The 20575-nt window shown below is 35.5% G+C and overlaps 1 protein-coding gene across 15 annotated transcripts in view; it reads left to right on the top strand.

The window, feature by feature from the left end:
* Positions 1 to 20575, top strand: part of LOC138701955 (uncharacterized) — a 920371-nt gene that overhangs the window by 588974 nt on the left and 310822 nt on the right. For all 15 annotated transcript variants that reach the window (XM_069829333.1, XM_069829340.1, XM_069829339.1 and 12 more), the window contains one exon: positions 3016 to 11430. In XM_069829333.1, the coding sequence (XP_069685434.1) occupies positions 3016 to 11430 (8415 nt within the window). The remainder of the gene's footprint in view (positions 1 to 3015; positions 11431 to 20575) is intronic.

The raw sequence follows: 20575 nt of genomic DNA, 5'->3' as shown, positions 1-20575 counted from the left end.
TCATACGAGCGTCTTAATTACCATTATAGGCAAGTTTCATACGACTTTTTATGCTCGACCATATTTCTAACTTGAAATTATTCAAAATTAGGTCATGTTATGGTTATGTGCGAACTGTCCTGAATTGTGAGATGTGCGCGAAAGTATTGATTTTTTCGGAGGCCGAATGTCATTGACCTTGATAGAGAATAAGATGAACATTAGTCTGATATAACCTGGAAATTGATTTAGAATTGAAAAACGAGATGACAAATTGAATTTATTTGAATATTATTTACAATTAACGCTAATTATTATAGTAACAGAACATAACCTTCTGCGACATTATTGGATTTCTAGCCTCTGTGACTTTTCGCTAATTGTCTTTCGATTGCATATCCGAGAATAATCGATACTTGCGATTTTATAACGGTACAAAGGTGACTTGTCATTGGCTGAACACCTGAACTTTAATGAATAGGTATACTTTAATGAGGTGCATTAAAGGGCTACTACCAGGTGTATAATTACTACATTTCGGCGTGGTCGAGCATAAAAAAAATATATAGCCTGCTTCTGAGTAAGGGTATCTTGTTGAGATGAACAAAACTAACTGTCGCTCTCGCTCGCTGTGTTCGCTGCATTTGTCTTTCGAGTCTCGTCTCGTCATTCTCGCTGCGCTTCGAGTCTCGATCGTCATTCTCGAAATAGCATTTAGTCGGCGTGGAAAGATTTCGTAACTTTGTATAACGTACATCATTGAAATAAATAATATTATAAATGTTTAAATGAGACAAAAAGACAAAACAGAATAGTATCTTACATATCAAAATGTTCTGGTTCTATTATATGATATTACCTATGTTTATGTAAACATCTAAGAAACATAAAAGATAACGTTAATATCTTTTGACTTGAGATTGCACACTTGATCTTAAACATATGAAAAGTAAATTCCTAGCCTTTTAATAAGGGCCTAGTAGTTAAATAAAGACTGGGGAACGGATTATTATACACTGAAAGGTAGAGATGTTCCAAATAGGCTGCTTGATTGTTGATACATATGTAACAGTTGCTAAAGTCGATAAAAGTTCTGTTAGGTATAAACAACTGCTGGCTTCGGGACTTCGGGAGATGATCAATATCGAGTCTCGGAACACTCACAACCAGTCTTTACGTCAAGGACGCGACGTAATACAACATTGTCGTGCGGGTTTTCGGCTTTGCGGGCGCTGTTAGTCTCGTTTTCTCGATCGTTGTTCATCTCTAGTATCTTGATGAAAACATAGCTATACGAGTATATTTACAAGGTGAGAATTTATAGTATCTAATATTTTCACTTTATTATCTTGAATATCTCCAGAGAAATTGACATAAGATTTATATCTCACCAGTCACTGCTACCAACCGTTTGTTTTTATTCAGTTATTTATTTATTTATTATTACTAGTAAGTTTGAAATGAATACAAATTAATAAATACAATGAAAGATAAACTAGCCCACTCCTGAATGAGTAAGACTCGTGCTCAGGAGGGGATTCCAATACAGACAAAGATAAATTTAAAATTGAGAGTGAATACAGATTAAATAGTGTTTAATATGTTCAAACCCAAACTATAAATCCAATACAAATTTTTTATTTATTTTTTTATTAATTTGGAGAGGATTCGTGGTTGAAATATTATTGGAATAAAATTTGTTTAATAATCTGGGACCTTGACTCATGCTATGATAAAAAGCTGCATTGGTTTTACATTTTGGTTCAGACAGACGCAGAGAATTCATATTTTTAGTTCTATATTTATGTATATACGTTTTAAAGTTATTAAAATTTCTATTTATTTATTTATTTATTTATTTATTATTTTGCTAATAATTGTAACATAAAATATACAGAAAAACTTTAGCTCGCCCCTGAAAGAGTAGAACTCGTGCTCAGGGGCGGATTCCTGAATTGAAATTAATAATTATACAATACAATTTGTCTTATGTCTACTGTGCAATTATATAATATAAATTTAAATTCACAATTTTTCAATTTTTATAAAATCCATACATAACTTTTTAAATTTAATGCTAGAACTATTAGAATTGACAAGATTAGGATATTTATATATAAATTTGTTATATATTCTACTATGATTAAATACTACTATGATTAAATACTGTAACAATGTTGCATTTTGGTTCAAACAATCTTAAAGAATTCATACCTTTTGTTTTGTAACTATGAGAATACAATTAAAAATTATTTCGATTTTTATGTATGGATTTTATTAATACATTATAATAAATTTGTCTTATGATAAGTACATTAAAGTTTAGAAACAAATTTTGAGATGGAAAATCAATAGGTTTATGAAGACATATTTGAATTATTTTCTTCTGTAATAAATAAAGTGGTTTAAAATTGGATTTAAATGAGCTACTCCATCCTATAATTCCATACATAATTACCGATTGAAATAAAATTAAATATATTGTTCGTAATAAACTTATTGACAAGTAATTCCTCAGTAAAACAAAATAATATACTATTTTAGGTAATTTATTACAAAGGTAATTAATGTGTTGGTTCATTTTAAATGATTATCGAAAATTATGCCTAAATACTTAACTTCAGAGGACTCTTTAATAATCGGACGTTTACACTGTATAAGACAACAATCAGAATTATGTAATTTAATACTTAATTTAATACTTAATTTGGTTCCTATTGTTGCCTTGACACTAAATCTCGCCCGATGATATTAAGATATTTAGCTATATTAATGATAGTATTTATACAATTCGCAGAGGTGCGGTGGTTTATGGCCCAGACTGTAAATAAAGAAACTTAATTGCTTGGTTGAAGTTTGTGTTGATGTGTCACTAACCGTTTTCTTTGACTGAAGATAACAACGTTTGTTTCGTAGTTCCCACTAATACTGAAACTAGTCTTTTATTTCTAAAACGAAAACACTGTTTTTGTTTTGTTTTCTTTCTCCTTTTCCTCGGCCTTTCCTCGTGACGTGATCTCGCTGATAAAAATTCAGGACAGCGCCGTCGTCGAAGGCAACAAATCACTCCTCAGCGAGAAATGCCCGCAGAAACAAAAGAAGACTCGGACACCATTATAGATAACAAAACGTCACGTAATAACAGTCGCAGCACGACACCTTTAGAAGGCAGTGGTTCTAAATCGCGCAGGCGTAGAAGATCAAGAGGTAACAACAGAAGGAAATGCCGCGCTGGAAGTGCATTAGGTATTGATACCGATGTTTCGGGATCTGAACATAAGACGACACAGGATATGTCTACGACGGAACCGGATACAGATGCCACGATGTCTGACGCCGGTGGAGTAAGTTCTCATGGAAATGAAATAGATTCCTTATCGGAATACGAGAAAAAGGAAGTGGAGTTTGAAAGCAAAGAATCTGTAGCAGTGAGAGTTTCATCTGTTAATATTCAGATCCGTGCAGAAAATAACTTTAAAGGAGTTGAACCGATAAATTGCAGCCAGAAAGACGTTCGTCGTCGAAAACAAGAAACGTCACTAAAGAAAAATACGGAAAAGGACATTCCAAAGTGTGATATTTCTAATCGGAACAAACTAGGTACGAGATTGATGGAAGAAACTAGAGCTTTACAAGTTAGGCCTACTAATGAATACATTGATGATATGTCAGAAATAGTTTCTAATATAATTTCCAAGGAAGGTAAAGTAGAACAGGAAGCAGGTGAAACTGCGCAACGAAATGAAACTGTAGAAGTTTTAAGTCAGGAAAACGTTGAAAAACTTTCTCAGGCTAAACTTTTGTCAGAAGATGAATCTATTAGTAACGGAGTAGTAATGAAGACTAAGATAAAATATAAGGAAACAGCTGCGACTCTGAGCGGCATAACAGCTTCAAGTGAAATTGTCTGTAAAGGCGTTAACGTAGAAATTGATGTTCCGTTGTTAGCTAATATCGGTGAAACTGAAAATGAAACGAATAAATGTGTGACTGAAATTGAAAATAATGACAGGAGTGAAAAGAATTCCTTGGATTCTAAAGACAACTGCAGTGAAATATTGGAAGATTCTTTAGAGTTGGAAGAAATGGCTGTATATGGAAACGACATGAGAAAGAATGAACACGTATCGGAAGAAGTTATGAAATTTTCAGATGCCAGAATTAAAAATGGCATTGAAAGAACTGATACGGATAGAGAGAAATTGAATCTGAGAGGAGATGAAACTGAGGGAAATGTTTTTTGTATGAGGGATGGGAGTTTAGAAGAACAGAGAACAGATCTAGGCCAAGAGGGGAAGAAGCATGAAGAAAAATCTACTGAACTTGATAGTGGAACAAAAAGCGAACAACCTGGCGTAAACACATTAGAACAGGAAATTGCATCATCCAACACTGACATTGTTTACGTGAATCAGGAGGTTATGGAAATGTCGAATGAGGAAAAATCTTACGCAATCATTTCTTGCCTTTCTACTACAGATAACACACATTCATTTTTTGACAATAAGGATTACGATTCGCATAGGGTTGAGGAAACGATTTGTCCATCCCAGTCTGAAACCGAGAATGTTAACGAAATGAGTTCAAGTGTTACAACAACTGACAATAAGATGATTTCCAAAAATGAAAACGGTGAATGTGTGTTCGGTATTTCAGTTCATAGTACCACAAAAATGGACAACGAGGAAAAGTCAATGAATGAAAACGATGAACAGGCATCTGATACTTTATCTCGTAGTGCAACAACAATGGACAACGAGGAAATGTTAGTGAATGAAAACAATGAAAAGATGTCTGATAATTCATCTCATGGTGCCAGAACATTGGACAATGAAGAAAAGTCAGTGAATGAAAACAATGATATTTCATCTCATGGTGCCAGAACAGTGGACAATGAAGAAAAGTCAGTGAAAGAAAACAATGAACGGGTGTCTGATATTTCATCTGATGGTGCCAGAACAGTGCACAATGAAGAAAAGTCAGTGAATGAAAACAATGAACGAGTGTCTGATATTTCATCTGATGGTGCCAGAACAATGCACAATGAAGAAAAGTCAGTGAATGAAAACAATGAACGGGTGTCTGATATTTCATCTGATGGTGCCAGAACAGTGCACAATGAAGATGGGTCAGTGAATGAAAACAATGAACTGGTGCCTGATATTTCATCTCATGGTGTCAGAACAGTGCACAATGAAGAAAAGTCAGTGAATGAAAACAATGAAAGGACGTCTGATATATCGTCTCATGGTGCCACAACAATGGACAACGAGGAAAAGTCAATGAATGAAAACAGTCAGCTGGTGTCTGATATTTCATCTCAAGGTGCCAGAACAGTGGACAACGAGGAAAAGTCAATGAATGAAAACAGTGAACGGGTGTCTGATATTTCATCTCATAGTGCCACAACAATGAGCAACGAGAGAAGGTTAAAAAATACTAACGGTGAAAGTGATTCTGATATTTTATCTCGTATGAAGGTAAAACAAGAAAATGAATACCAACCTACGCCTAACAAGCAAGAATCGTACCATTCCAGTTCTGTGCGTTGTAATGAAGACAGTGGTTCTACGACTGTGAACGTAGTTATAGACGATCACGAAATTGTTTCAGATGAAAACGAGCTATCTTGTACTACAACCACTGTTGTTAGAAGACAGATAGAAGCGTCGTCGGTGGAATTTGCTTCAGAAAATATTACTCAAAATAGTACTGTGAGTACCGCCACAATGGAAAAGGAGTCAAACATTATCATAGAAGATACTGACCAAGAAAATACATCACAAAATAAAATAAGTATGTTAGAAGCCAAGTCGTCCAATTTCGTGTACGAGAATGAAATGGAATGTGCAGCAGTTGGTACAACAACGGAAGAGAAGATAATCATAATAAATGGAAGTGATGAAGTGATGAACTTCGCTGTAAATAATACCTGCAACCTTCAAGAAGAATATCAAACATCGGAGTATACTACTTTGAATAACAGTGAAAAATGTGTTGCAGATGTTGGGGAGATGGTGGAAGAAACAATAACATTTCCACGAAATGATGAACAAAATAACGTAAGTGAGAATGCGGCCGATAAACAAGAAATATTTACACCTGATATTGCTTCTGCTAACAATGAAGATTGTATAAAATTTGTAATAACATTAAGTGAAAACAAGAAAGAACAAAACAACGAAATTTATTTAAAAGATGGAAGCGATATCTCTATTTTAATAGCAGGTGAGAGTACTACAACAGAACACGCACAGTCTATTCCCGACAGTGACGTAAGTGATGACACGTATGTCACATGTCCTGGTAGTAACAACAATGCTTCTCCGGGAGACATTATGCTGCAGTCTTCGGAGATAGATAGCAGGACTGATCCCGAAGTAGCGCGTGGTAGTGTGGCGTCGGAACAATGTCCTGTTGAATGCAGAGCTGTAGTGGTCGAAGCTGTTGAGGATGATATCTGGGAAGAAGTTGAGGACTTTTGTTCTGGAGAAATTGATTGCTGCGACGATTTGTTGGAAAGAGAAGCCATCGCTGGAGATGGCGGCAGTGGCTGCTTGCTGACAACAAATACTACTGCCTTACTTCAAGATGTGAAACTTACAGCAGAAGAGAAAGAATTACTGGATCCTAATCCTGTGATGGCTGTCGAAGAGGAAGAGAACTTGAGGCATTTCCTACACAGCCTCAACCTAGCGGACTACAGCAAAGAAGCGGTAAACGCGAGAACAGCTTATTTGAAAGACGCTTCTGGCTGTACCGTCGAGGAATTGTATGCGTCTAGAAGAGGCAAACGCAGGGCATCTTTGGAGACATATCCCGCGTCGTACAACCAGCAGAGAGGTCTGGAAGTGATTGTGGAGGAAAACAGCAGCGACTACAGCGATGGGGAGAAGAGGATGGACGAGGCGAGGGCTGTTGAATCGAAGGCAGGAGTTCGAACCAAGGGAAAATCGTGGGAAGAAGCAGTATATATCCCAGAGACCGACCAGATAGTATTTCTGAACCACGACAGTGAAGACGATGAAGTCTATGAGACGCCTGATGATAGAATGAATGAGGAAGCGTGTGAAGAGGCGTGTGTTCAAAACCGATCCGTGTATTATTCCGAAACTAATGTTTATACAGACGGTTTAGAAAACGCGGAAAGAACACATCGCGTGTATCAGAGGGTGGAAAATGAGGCAGGAGTTATTGAAACCAGGGTTATCTCCGAGGAGTGTAGCATTGACGTGTTTTCCGCCGACATGGAGAATGTTTTGGAGAATTCTGGTGATATCGAAGAGTGTGACAGCGAGGGAAATCGGGAAGATAGTGGGAAAGGAGTAATGATTGAACTAGCTGAGAGTAGTGACGAGGAGGGCGATTTGAGTGGTACTTGGAGGAAGGGCGTAGCACGACAGAGGCAACATGGAGTCGAGATTGTGTTCCTGGACGAAGACAGCGGCAGCACAAGCAGTGGAACAGGCAAGAGGACAGCTGAAGATGAGGCCGCCGAGGATGCCGATGGAGAGGATGATCCTGATGTCTTGTACGAGGCAGTTGAGTTTCCAGTCCTAGGAAGAACAAAGACACGACAAACAACGTCAGAAAACTGTGGTGAACTGGAAGTAAAAGAAGAAAATTCATCAAATGTCATATATGAGAACGTTGAATTCCATAGGAACTTAAAACCGGTTTTCCCGACGAAAGATTCAGAAGGAGAAAAAGCGAAGCCAGATGTTTCTACTGGTAGCTCATCGTCTATTTACGAGAATGTGGAGTTCGTAAGGAGTAAAGTCTTGTCAGACGTGTCTAAAGTAACAGGCAGACAAACCAGTTCATCAAACTCGGGTTCAAGCAATGAGAATAGTTTGCGGCATTTGGCAGACACTTGCAACATAAATTCTGGCAGCGACTCCAGACTGAATGACAATAACGACAGAGATGCATGCAAGGGGAATAACGACCCGAGCGCAGTTCACAATGACATCACTGACGGTGCGAAACAGTTGCCAATCTCTAACGAACACGAGACCACCCACAAGAACTCAAGTGGCCGAGAATTGACAATTACTGAAGGTACCAACAAAGAAAAGTCAGATATTCAGGTTGTACAATCTGAAAGTTTTACAATGAACAGAAAGGAAAAGCATATATCCGAAAGAGTGTCTGTAGAAAATTCACAGAAAAATAGCGATTCAAAAACTATCAGTTTTGTAAAACGAATATTATGTCTACTACCTCAAAGAGAAAATGTCGATCAGGCACAATTGGAATCTATTATAATGCAGGAACTGGCGTCTGGAGATGCTAGCGAGGAAACGCTAAAAGAAGGAGAAGATGAATTTTTGAATGTGGAAGCAATTGAAAATGATGCGAAAGGCGTTAAGGAAGTCAATGAAAAGCTCCCTGTAACAGAGTCTCGAGTTGATATTAAAATATGTAACGATGGTACAGAATCCAAAGAGATGAAACTGAATTTTAAAGAAGTTAAACTTGATTCGGACTCGAAGTTATCTCCTCTTCTTCCGGAACCAGTTACGAACCGGGGATGGTGGGGACAGGAGAATGTTTCTTTCGGTCCGAGGGACGATGAAGACGGGTTAGAAGACCTCGATTCTATTACCCCCACAAATCGATCCCGTCACGAATCTTCTAGCAGTGACGCCGGGTCTCATGGAACGGCAGTTTTCTGTCCTAGTAGATTTTCCCCTCTTTCCTCGGATGCTGACATCTCGTCATATACAGAAGACACAAGCTTAGAAAATAAACCTCCCCGAAAAATATATTCTCCGTTTAATTACCGCAGTAGACTGTCTAAATCCCGGAGCCATGAAAATATTTATGAATCTAAGAAATCGATGAGTACCGCAGGTACTGATATTAACGTTCAGAAACGTTTTGCTGCATCCCCTAAAACTCTGCGAGATTTATCAATAGATAGGGTAGTTTCACTGCCGCATGGGGTGCATATTCTTAATATTTTAGGGATGCAGATTACGTCTATGGAGCCTGAGAAAAATCAAGACAACAAGAATGAGAACGAGGGTAGAAACGTAAATGTGGAGGAAGCTGTGAGGTGCTCCAATCAATCTAACGCCACGTCAATGTCGCCAGCGAGTAAATACAATGGAAAACCGCCTTTAACGGGGTCTTTACCAAATTTGTCGTCCACGAACCAGGAGTCATTAACTCAACAACAGGCACCAGCCTCTGTAGTAGTCACCCCTTCTCCTCAGCCTGTGACGTCACAATCTTCCCTCGTAGGCAGTCACTGGTTAGGTATGCCCACTAGAGAAGATCCTAATTTGTTTGTATGCCTGTCACCGTCACAACGGCAGGCATACCGTGAAGGCCAATCGCCTACACCTGAAGAAGCCGAAAATCTCCTGGATTTACATAAAAAGTTTATTCAGAGACGGAGCTACAATGAAGCTACCCCACCTCCACCCCCTAGCAGGAGGGTGTTTGGTATTCGTCACTTTTTCAGTCACTCTCAATGTCCAAGTCAATTTTCTAATGACGGGTGTAAGGGTGAAGTGATTAAGTCGATCTCAGCTGATGTTGCGGATCAAAGGACAAGTACAGCTGTTAAACTTGTACCATCTCCGAGATTTAGAACAGTACTTACGTCACTAGATTCAAAAATACACTCCGAGGAAAATACCGGGGAGGTAATAGGTGGATTAGAAGATGTGCAGGAAGAGGAGCAGAAGAAGAGAGAAAGAGTGAGTGAAGATACGGGGACACCGAGCGGAGGGGAGGCGAGGAGGGAGAGCGCTTGTGCGAGAAGCAGGAGCAGCAGCCGTCTGTTGGCAATTCTCCGAGCTGCCGCAGCATCTTCGGAGCCGCAAGAATTCCAAGCGAAGCACTTGTCGCCTTCATCCTCCTCGTCAGCAACAAGCAGTCCACCACCGCTGCCGCCATTACCACACTCGTATCAGCACCATCTCGCCATGTTGGGGTTCATGCATCAGCAAAAGAGGCCCTCCACCATCTGCTGCAGCGGCGACACCTTCCTCCAATCAGGGAGCCCGCTCAGGTCGCCATCTTGCTACAGCCAGAGTTCAGACGATAGCAGAGATAAGCTCTGGAGTGGCCAGAACAGTAACATCCAATCGCCGAGAGATGGAAAGCCGCCAGCTTGGACTAATCAGAACGAAAGCACCAAAAAAGAGAGAGTTACATCATGGTACGGGCAGGACATGAATGGAGGGATAAACAAAGAAAGATTAAGGGTAAGATCATTATCAGACTGGCTGCAGCTGGTTAGATTCGGCGGGTCGACTAAGGACTCGGAAGGTAGTCGAAGCAAGGACTCCACTCCTCCAGTCAGTGCATGTATAAGTACGCAGTCTTCGCCGGGACCTGTGAGGCGGTCTATGAAGGACGCCTCATCTACACCAGAAGCAAAGGGAATTTGTTCTCCTGACCAGAGTGATATGAAAGATCACCTGAAGTTGAAACATGATATCTTAGAGAGGCGATTCTCGTTACCAGAGAAGCAATTAGAAGAGGGAAATGTACCCAGTCGAGAAGCAATGAAACCTGCATTCCTACTGACGTCAGCTAGAGATGACGAAAGACACGAGCAACAATTGAAACTGTTACATCAGAGACAACAACAACGTCTGCGGGCCCAACAACAAGCACTCAGAATCGAACAACAGACCCAAGAAAAGAGGCCACCTTTACCGCAACAACAAATTAAACATAAACAAGCAGACGAAAATAAAGCTGAGACGCACAGTCCGCCGAAAGAAGAAGAAAGAGAACAATCGAGAATATTGCAAGAAAGTCAGCAGTTCGAACGCCGATTCGACGCGGAAAATTACCGAATTTCGAAGAAGGGTGACATTGCGATTATTAACAGTAATATCGTAATGCAGCGAGTTACGAAGCAGGAGCATTCTCTCTCGAGGGACATTAATTCCCTGGAGGAGAGAAACGCGAAGCAAATATACGAACAAATGAAGGCGTCGCAGCGCCCCAAGTCAATGCCTCCTCCAGCGGAATCGCAAGTGACAGGTGGCGAAATCTTCCGGCAGCAGATGTACTTAGAGTACATGAACAAAGTCGCGGAAAGAGCTGAGCGACGCCGTCATAAGGTAATCCGACTGTCATCTGTCCCACGTGACGACGCAGTGACGTCAGGGAAACAAACGGAAGCCGGCGACTCGAACGCAACGGCGCACCAACTGGAGAGCGAGTTTATGGGGAAAGTGAGGGAGAGAATGGACAAGCTGGGGCTCAAGTACGACGAAGAAAGTGACGACGGAATGCAGAACAAAACACAAACCGACACGAACAGTTGTTACGTCATAGGGGGTGGTGGGGAGTGTGATGGTAGTGGTGGAGGAAGTGGTGCTGTTGGTACTCCTGTCTGTCAGCTCCCCAAGCACCTGCAGGAGTTCCTGGTCATCGCCGGTGGTGCAGGGACCGATAGTGATGTAAACAGTGACGTCGACGGTGAGTTGACAACGTACTGTGTTGTTTGTCACTTGTTTAACCGTGACTACTATCTGTGGTTTGCAAGACTTGTAGAACTAACTGGATGACTTTGTCGTTCTGCCAGTGAAGTGTTGCCAACTAACTGAAAAGATATTTCCTACGCTTACGTAAACTAAGTTTGTTTTTTTTTTGTGCCGAGCAGTAGGTTAAAATATAAATACTTTTATGGATTAAAATATTTTATATATTGGATTTTTAACATTCTATTAAAAAAATACCTTTAAACGTATGCGAAAGGCTTCAATATAACGATTTTTGTTTAACATTAAAAAGATTTTAATGAAAGATTTTAGCAATGTCGAAACGAAACTCCATTAATTTTTTTATATACTTTTGTACGGTTTGAAAAAACATAAATTCAACGTTATAAAACCTTGAACTTAACTCTATTTCTTAATTAAGTACTTTTTAAATAATGTAATGTTGAAGGTAGTATAATAATTCTATTGCATTTAAGTAGAGTAAATAATAAGCTTTCCACACCTGTGGAGTAACAGTTAGCGCGTCTACCCGCGAAACAAGGTGGCCCGGGTTCGAATCACGGTTGGGGCAAGTTACCTGTTGAGGATTTTTCCGCGGTTTTCTCTCAACCCAATACGAGCAAATGCTGGGTAACTTTCGGTGCTGGATCCCGGACTCATTTCACCGGCATTATCACCTTCATTTCATTCAAACGCTAAATAACCTGAGGTGTTGGCACAGCATCGTAAAATAACCCAATAAAACTAATAATAAGCTTAATTAACTGCTAGGATAAAAAATAAATTTCCTTATTTGCTTATACTCTCATATGCCTCCACATACACATACAAAATCTATTTTTAAATTTATAATAATAATAATAATAATAATAATAATAATAATAATAATAATAATAATAATTTTTTATTTTATTTATTTATTTATTTAATGTGCTGTACAACAGCCAGTGGCCAATTACAGTTCAGCACAAATATAACAAAAAAAACATAAAACAAAAATAATTATTAGACATAAATATAATTACAATTAATTACAATAATGACGATGAATGGATAACTAAGAATACTATGAGACAATGTTAATTGAGTATAATGCCTAAAATAATACATAAATGATAAATCGTTGCCAAGAGCAAACAAAGACTATACATTGAAGGGATCGAATTCGCAGCCATGCATGTTGGCATTTTTAATGCATCTGGAGACTGGTGAAAGAAATTTCGAATTTCTAATATAGAAACGTTTGTGGGCTCTCATATATTTTGTTGGAATACTTAAGGTAATATTGTTTAAGAAAGAGTCACAGGATATATCACCTTTGAAGACTTTACAAAAGAACAGATAATCTAGCTCATGGCGTCTAGCATATAGATTTTGACAATTAAAATATTCACATTTTCTCTCATAACTATACCCGGAATTAATGGGCAGAAATCTGAATGAACATAAGGATATACATTTTCTTTGTATATTTTCTAATTTAGCCGAGTCCGTAGTTGTAATCGAGTTCCAAACTACAGATGCATATTCGAGTTTCGATCGCACCAATGTATAGTATAGCATTAAAAGAGAATCGGGCGTGGAAAAAGAATAAGTTATTGACCGTATTATTCCTAGCATTCTGATTGCGTGATTGTAAATGTAATCAACGTGACTATGAAAATACAATTTACTGTCAAAGAATATTCCCAAATCTTTTACGCAATCCGTTCTGTTAATTAGTACATTATTTAGATAATAATTAAATTTCAGTGAAGAAGTTTTTCTAGAAAAGGTTATTACATTAGTTTTGGATACGTTAATTTTCATACCATTGTCTTCCGACCATTTAGCGACTGAATTAATGTCACATTGAAGTGAATAATAATAATAATAATAATAATAATAATAATAATAATAATAATAATAATTCGTTTTTGTAACACTTACCTTTCTAAAAATACGTATATTTTCACTAATCTCAAAAAAAAAATTATTTGCAGCTCTGTACTTGTAAGAATTTCATTGTTAAAACAAAATTAATGGTTTTTCATGAACTTGTAAAAATTTCTATGGTTAAGTACTCTTTGTCCCTTGTGGCAGCTCACGAATGGTGAGAAGATATAAAAAAAATACTGGCAGAGTTAAGGCCATAGGGCCTTCTCTTACACTCTACCAGGTCACAAAGTATACAAGCAGTTAAAATTTAACAAAATGTTAAAGAACAGAATACTAACATATTACAAAAAAAAAAGAAAATAATAATAATAATAATAATAATAATAATAATAATAATAATTCTTTATTTATACTGGCAGAGTTAAGGCCATAGGGCCTTCTCTTACACTCTACCAGGTCACAAAGTATACAAGCAGTTAAAATTTAACAAAAAGTTAAAGAACAGAATACTAACATATTACAAAAAATAATAGTAATAATAACGATAATAGCATAATAAAATCGACACTAAACAACATGAAAATAATACAATAATAGAAAAAAGAAAGTAAAATACATTGGAATATAGTGAAAGTAACTCATTTAGTACAAATGGTTAATATGGAAAACGTAAGGTAGAATATAACAAAATGGAATGTAATAAAATAATAATAAAAAGAGAAGAAATACGAATATTAATAAAATTCACAATAAAAAGGCTATGATAATAAATTCACTGGTTGATAAAGAGAACAAAAAGGGGAAAGGAAGGAAAGAAATATATAGCCTATATTTGTGTAATAAGAAATGTAAGGGGTCAGAAACTTGTAGTTAGTGTTCAAGAAACTCATAAACTATTTACGAGTAAAATAAAAATTTGATATATTTCAAGTATTTCTGTATTTTCATAACGTTCATCTACCATCTCTCTTCAAATAATGTCGACTGCGTAAAGGTAAAACATCATGTTAACTATTTGTAAAATATAAGGAAAACAACTTACAGTATTAACATAAAAATTGTCAGACTTCACAATAACGCGATATGGCCTGTGGTAAAATAATGTACTTTTATGAATCTTACGAGTATTGCATGGATATTTGTGTATAAAGAATATAAGAAAATAACCTTCTTAGCTTCATTAAACATGTATACATGTATTTCGTCATTTACAAAGAAAATACGTATGAACAACAACGAAGTCAAAGTGGAAATCGATATATCGAACCATATTTTGTAGCGTTATAACTCTGTTAAACTTACACCGAAAAAGTTTGTTTCACTATATGACAGGCGTGATGTTTTGTTTCACTCCATTAAAATTTAATATTTCACTAACAGCAACATAATTAACTGTAATCCCCTCTTTCATATTTCAGTAATGATCTGGGAATTGCTGTTTATAACATTACTTCATTAGCATCCCTGAACGACTAAATACTATAAAATGAATTTTACACCTTAATGATGTGGATGTGTAGTTTGACAAGTGCTGCCATCTCGAGGAATACACGAGACGCATCGTGACATGAGACACGGTTTTCGAGATCGTTATTATTATATCAGTTTTGAGTCATATTTATATGCTTAAAATGGAATATTAAAAAAATAAGTTAATTATATTTCCAGAATCGCACTCATTTTTAATTCAAACAATCTACTTAATATCATTGATATTCAAATTCAAATTTTCAAATTTATTTACAATTTACATTTGAAATGAATACATATGAATAGATACCCGAAATGAGCATATGCTCGTGCTCGGGTACAGTCCAGTAGTCTACATAAATTTTACAGAAATCAAATAATAATACTGATGATAGAAATAATAGTAGTAATAATAATAATAATAATAATAATAATAATAATAATAATAGAATAATCCTGTCGGAGATGATACAAAGATAGTCATACAAAATAATTCATTAATACTAATAATAATAATAATAATAATAATAATAATAATAATAATAATAATAATAATAGTGATAAAACAAAAATTTTTACAATAATAAAATAAATACTAAGACGGATAAAATAAAATATAAAACCACTAGCGAGAGTTAACACAACTTAAATAAGCATGTAATAACCGGAAAAAAATGACGAACTCGAAAATCAACAGTAAAGTTCGTTGTATCGCAGACGACAGCAACCGCCGTATTGACATTGTGTTATGCATTATTGGTAGTAGGGGGGAGCCGAAAGTCTACGTAACTGCCGTTCTCTTCGAATCTTCTTGTACAATCATGGGAAGTTAATGCTGAAAAAACAAAATGTCTACGAGTCAAACTGTTCATCATTACCAGGATAAATACAAATAATACTGAAATATATTAATCAATGCTCGTTGTATTAGCTTCGCTTTTTTGTTAGTTTGATGCTCATCCCTATATTTGTTATTTTTGTCTTTATGTTCTCTTTCTTTGACTCTTTGGCCTTCATTTTCACTTTCTTTATCACTGTTCCTTTCAATCTTCACCTACTTTGTCACCTTCGCATTCATTCTTGCATTCTATCCCAGGATTTTTATTAATCTTCACATTTGTTATCTTCATCTTTACCTCCTTTCTCACTTTAGTCTTCATCTTCACCTTGTCTTCATTACTAATTTCTATCTCACCCTTGTTTTCATCTTCCCTTCTTTGTATTTTATTTATCTTTACGTTCTTCATCACTATCATCTTCTTTATCATCTTCACCTTTATCACTTTCGTCATCTCCAACCTTCTTCACCTTCTCCTTCATCTACCCCTAATTTTATTTTCATGCACCTGCCCTTTCTCATTCTTCTTCTTCTTCATTTTCTCTTCTTTCTCAGTCTTTTCTTCATCTCCATTTTCTTTGTCACCCATCTTTCATGTTCTCCTTCATCACCTTCGTCTTCATACTTTTATTGTCTTCTTGTTCATCTTATCTTTATCATTTTTGTTTTTTCCCCACGTCTCCCATATCTTTCTGTAACCTTTCGACCTCTGGTGTTAAGAGTTTTAACACACTAACCTGTGATCAAATTCGAATTTATAACGTTTGAAATGACAGCTCAGGAAATTAAACCGAAACGAGATGAAAAGATTGGTTTTAATTTTAAAAATATACTAAAAATATGTATTTTTGTGAAGGTTGACATTTGCATTCGACTGTGTGATAAATTTCTTTTAATACCATTACATTGTTTGTTATTATTAGAGCCCGGACGGATGTTTGGCAAATTGCCTTTTTTTACTGGGTGGAAGTAAATAATTATTTGCATAGATATGAATGTGATTTGGAGTAAATCAAAGTGATCGGGCCAATTTTTATTTTACCTATTTTGCCTCTTTAAGGTGTTTCTTACTAATACGTGCCTTTTTGTCATTTTAAAACAATATTTCTTTTTTATTTACAATAATTTTCTAATTAATTGTAATGTGTATGAAATTTAAATATATCAATCAATGACTAACTTTACTAACAATAGTAAATAAAAGTAATTTATTTCGGTGCTTAATCTGCTAATAATTGAAGGGTTCATAGCCATAGTGGGCCAAGCGCCATTTATTAAAAACGGAGAAAGCAAGGGTTAAAGTTAAGCCAATGCCATAGTTTAATGAAGATTGACATATCATTTAGTTTTAATGTATATACTTTATATTACTTGCTATATGTTTCCATTGAATTATGGTAATAACTTCATTTTAACCCTTGTTTTCTACGGTTTTAGTAAATGGCACTTGGCCCATTATGGCTCTGAACCCTTGAATTGTGCTTTAATACTATTAGTGTAATATGAATAATGATCGACAATCCACAGTTACAAATACAGTATATTACCATGTCTTCACGATACCAACAATCAGCTTTATAATTTTATATATTAAGCTCGTTCTCATAGAAGTTGTCACGTAGCATTTTCAATTGTTTGCTTTCATATTTTCAAATCGTACTGTTACAATTTTGTGCTACAAGTGTCTATTATTGTAGGAGAAATACATTTTTGAGTCAGAAACAGTTATTGTTGGGTGACAGAAGGTATAAGATCGGTAAGCTAGAATGCCTAAATTCAGTAAACCATTGAAAAGTAAACTTCATGCTTACGTTAGTGAATTTGGTCCCCACGTGTTTTCAACCGATGGAACAGTTTTGTTATGTAAGGTTTGTGAAAAGACGGTTAATCACGAAAAAAGTCTTTTATAAGTCAACATGTGTCACCTACGAAGTAAATATGTGCGTTATGTTGATATAGTTTAAATTTATTGCTAAAATATATTATGCGTTTTTTAAATTTATAATGCCTTTTTCAAAGATTATTGTGCCTTTTTTACCTTTTTATTGCCTTTTTTGCCTGCTTATTTTAACTGTTATAAATGCATAAACGTCCGGACTCTTATTATTATTATTATTATTATTATTATTATTATTATTATTATTAATTTGCATGTGTGAAGCTGAAATATTGAGTACAGTAACAAAGAGGTTAAAGGGCAGTTGAAATGTCATTCATATTCTAAAAATAGATTATTGCAACGGCCTTATCTTGAAACAAATATAAACCACTCTCCATATCTACTTTGCAGTATAATACATACTTAATTAGGGTTTATTATGGAATTGAGTTGGCCCAAGTGTGTGACCTGAAAGTTAACTTGAATATGGACACGTCAGTGAGATATTTATGGCAAGTCGTAAATTTAGACAGAAATTACAAGCAAAACAGCCATTACCACCGTGCTTACGGAGCCTTGCCCACGTACACAGTCTGACACGTCTCCCCAGAAATAGACATACACCTGCTGCGTAGGCAACTTCTTCGACACATTAGTTCAGCGTGCTGTCTACCTAATCTTCGTACTCGGGCGTTTAGTTTAGTATATTGAAATCCAGTAGCGAAAGGATTTATCATTATTTAATAGCTGTATTGCATCTGATTGAGGTTCTGGCTGATATCCAGATGTATTATCAGGCAGTACATCTCACTTGACGATATGTGTCAGAGGAAGAACAATTGTTTGTATGCATCTGATAAATTTCTGATAAATTAAATTAAATGCATCTGATAAATTTCTGATAAATTACGTAAAACATTATGCTACTTTGTTATTCTAAGAAATATTTTGTCAATTAACTGTTTACGTGTAATTTATTTAGCATTATTTCAATCTATATTTATGTATGGTATTATAGGTTGAGATGGAACTTATAAATCCCACTTTTATCCGTTAATTTTACTACAGAAAAAAGTATTAAAAATTTGTTTAAAAAAGCAGAAAGATTACCCAACTGAATTGCTGTTTAAACATTTCAAAGTTTTCAACATTAAACAAATGTATCATTTTATTTTATTAAAATATTTTCATAGATATTTTAGTAACTTTGTAAGGTAAATACATAAATATAGAACTAAAAATATGAATTCTCTGCGTTTGTTTGAACCAAAATGTAAAACCAATGCAGCTTTTTATCATAGCATGAGTCAAGCTCCCAGATTATTAAAAAAAATTATTCCAATAATATTTCAATCACGAATCGTCTCCAAATTAATAATAAAAAAAATAAAAACATTTGTAGTGGATTTATAGTTTGGGTTTAAACATATTAAACGCTATTTAATCTCTATTCACTTTCAATTTTAATTTCATTTTTGTCGGTATTGGAATCCCCTTCCTGACCACGAGTCTTACTCATTCAGGAGTGGGCTAGTTTATCTTTCATTGTATTTATTAATTTGTATTCATTTCAAACTTACTAGCAATAACAATAAATAAATAAATAAATAAATAAATAAATAAATAAATAAATAAATAAATAAATAAATAAATAAATAAATAAATCTGAAGTCTAATTAATGTAATATGTAACTAACCGGCGACGTATGCAATGGAGGGGGGAAAGGAACTGGCCACCCTACCCTATTATCTTCTTACCTAGTTGCTTCATAAGTTGTGCTTTGTTGGTATCACTTGTGAGGTTCAGACCTGTCTTCGGACAGTTAGCTAAACAACAACATTGCAACTCTAGCTATACAATGAACTATATTTTTATCTTAACAGATTATGCTGCGTTATCTTAGTGATGGTACATGTTATCACACGAATATTTATGGATCTTAGTTAGTGAAGTGCTTTGTGTCGAGTATAACATTTTATGGAGGAGAAACATGGATATACGACGAAGTGAAGAGAAACGATTAGAAGCAATTGAAATGTGGATATGGAAAAGACTGGAGCGTGTGAAATGGACAGACAGGATAAGAAATGAAGCTGTGCTAGAAAGAGTGGGTGGAGAAATAATAATGTTGAAACTGATCAAGAAGAGAAAAAGGAATTGGCTGTGCCACTGGCCGAGAAGAAACTGCCTACTAAAGGATTCATTAGAAGGAATGGTAAACAGGGGAGAATTTCGGGGCAGAAGTTATCAGATGATAGACAAAATTAAGATATATATGGATTGTATGCTGAGACTAAAAGGAAGGTAGAAAATAAGAAAGATTGGAGAATGCTAGGTTTAGAGTGAAAGACCTGCCCTTGGGCAGAAAACTATGAATGATAGGGCGTTTTAAGTTAGGTTTACACTTTCTGAATTTCCGTGCAGGGCGAGGCAAACCTGTGATTAGTTGCGAATTGAGGAAATTTGAAATGAAAATTCAGGACGGTAAACTGAAAAAGAGATTGAAGAGTTAGGTTTCAGTTTTTAAAGAATATTGTTAAATTATCCACTATTTGTGTAGTAAATTATGGAATCTAAGTAAAATTAAAATAATTACTTTAATAATAATAATAATAATAATAGTAATAATAATAATAATATAATGAATTATATGAGAATAAACTCAAAATGATGATAAAGTCGCGTCTAGAATTTTTTTGTTGATTTCGGAGCGGCATGTGCAATTGTGTTAAAAAAAATATGTAACTCGTCGCAAAGATACTACACGTTATGTAATGATATTAATAAAATGGCAATATAATTGTTAATAATCAGCTGAAGTAATTCGTTACTGTACTATTATGTACTTTGAGAACACTGGCAGAAGTACATAATTCATTTTAGATCTGTCTGGGCAGTTTGAGCTAAAAAAACCTCTTTACAAAAATGTACATTATAAGAATGCAAATAATAGTAATAATAATAATAATAATAATAATAATAATAATAATAATAATAATAATATGAACATAATTTGGTTTCCCGAATGAAGATAACACATTTATACGAAAGTAACT

This window comes from Periplaneta americana, chromosome 6 (genome assembly GCF_040183065.1).
Source record: "Periplaneta americana isolate PAMFEO1 chromosome 6, P.americana_PAMFEO1_priV1, whole genome shotgun sequence".
Lineage (NCBI taxonomy): Eukaryota > Metazoa > Arthropoda > Insecta > Blattodea > Blattidae > Periplaneta > Periplaneta americana.
This window is presented reverse-complemented; position numbering and strand designations above follow the sequence as displayed.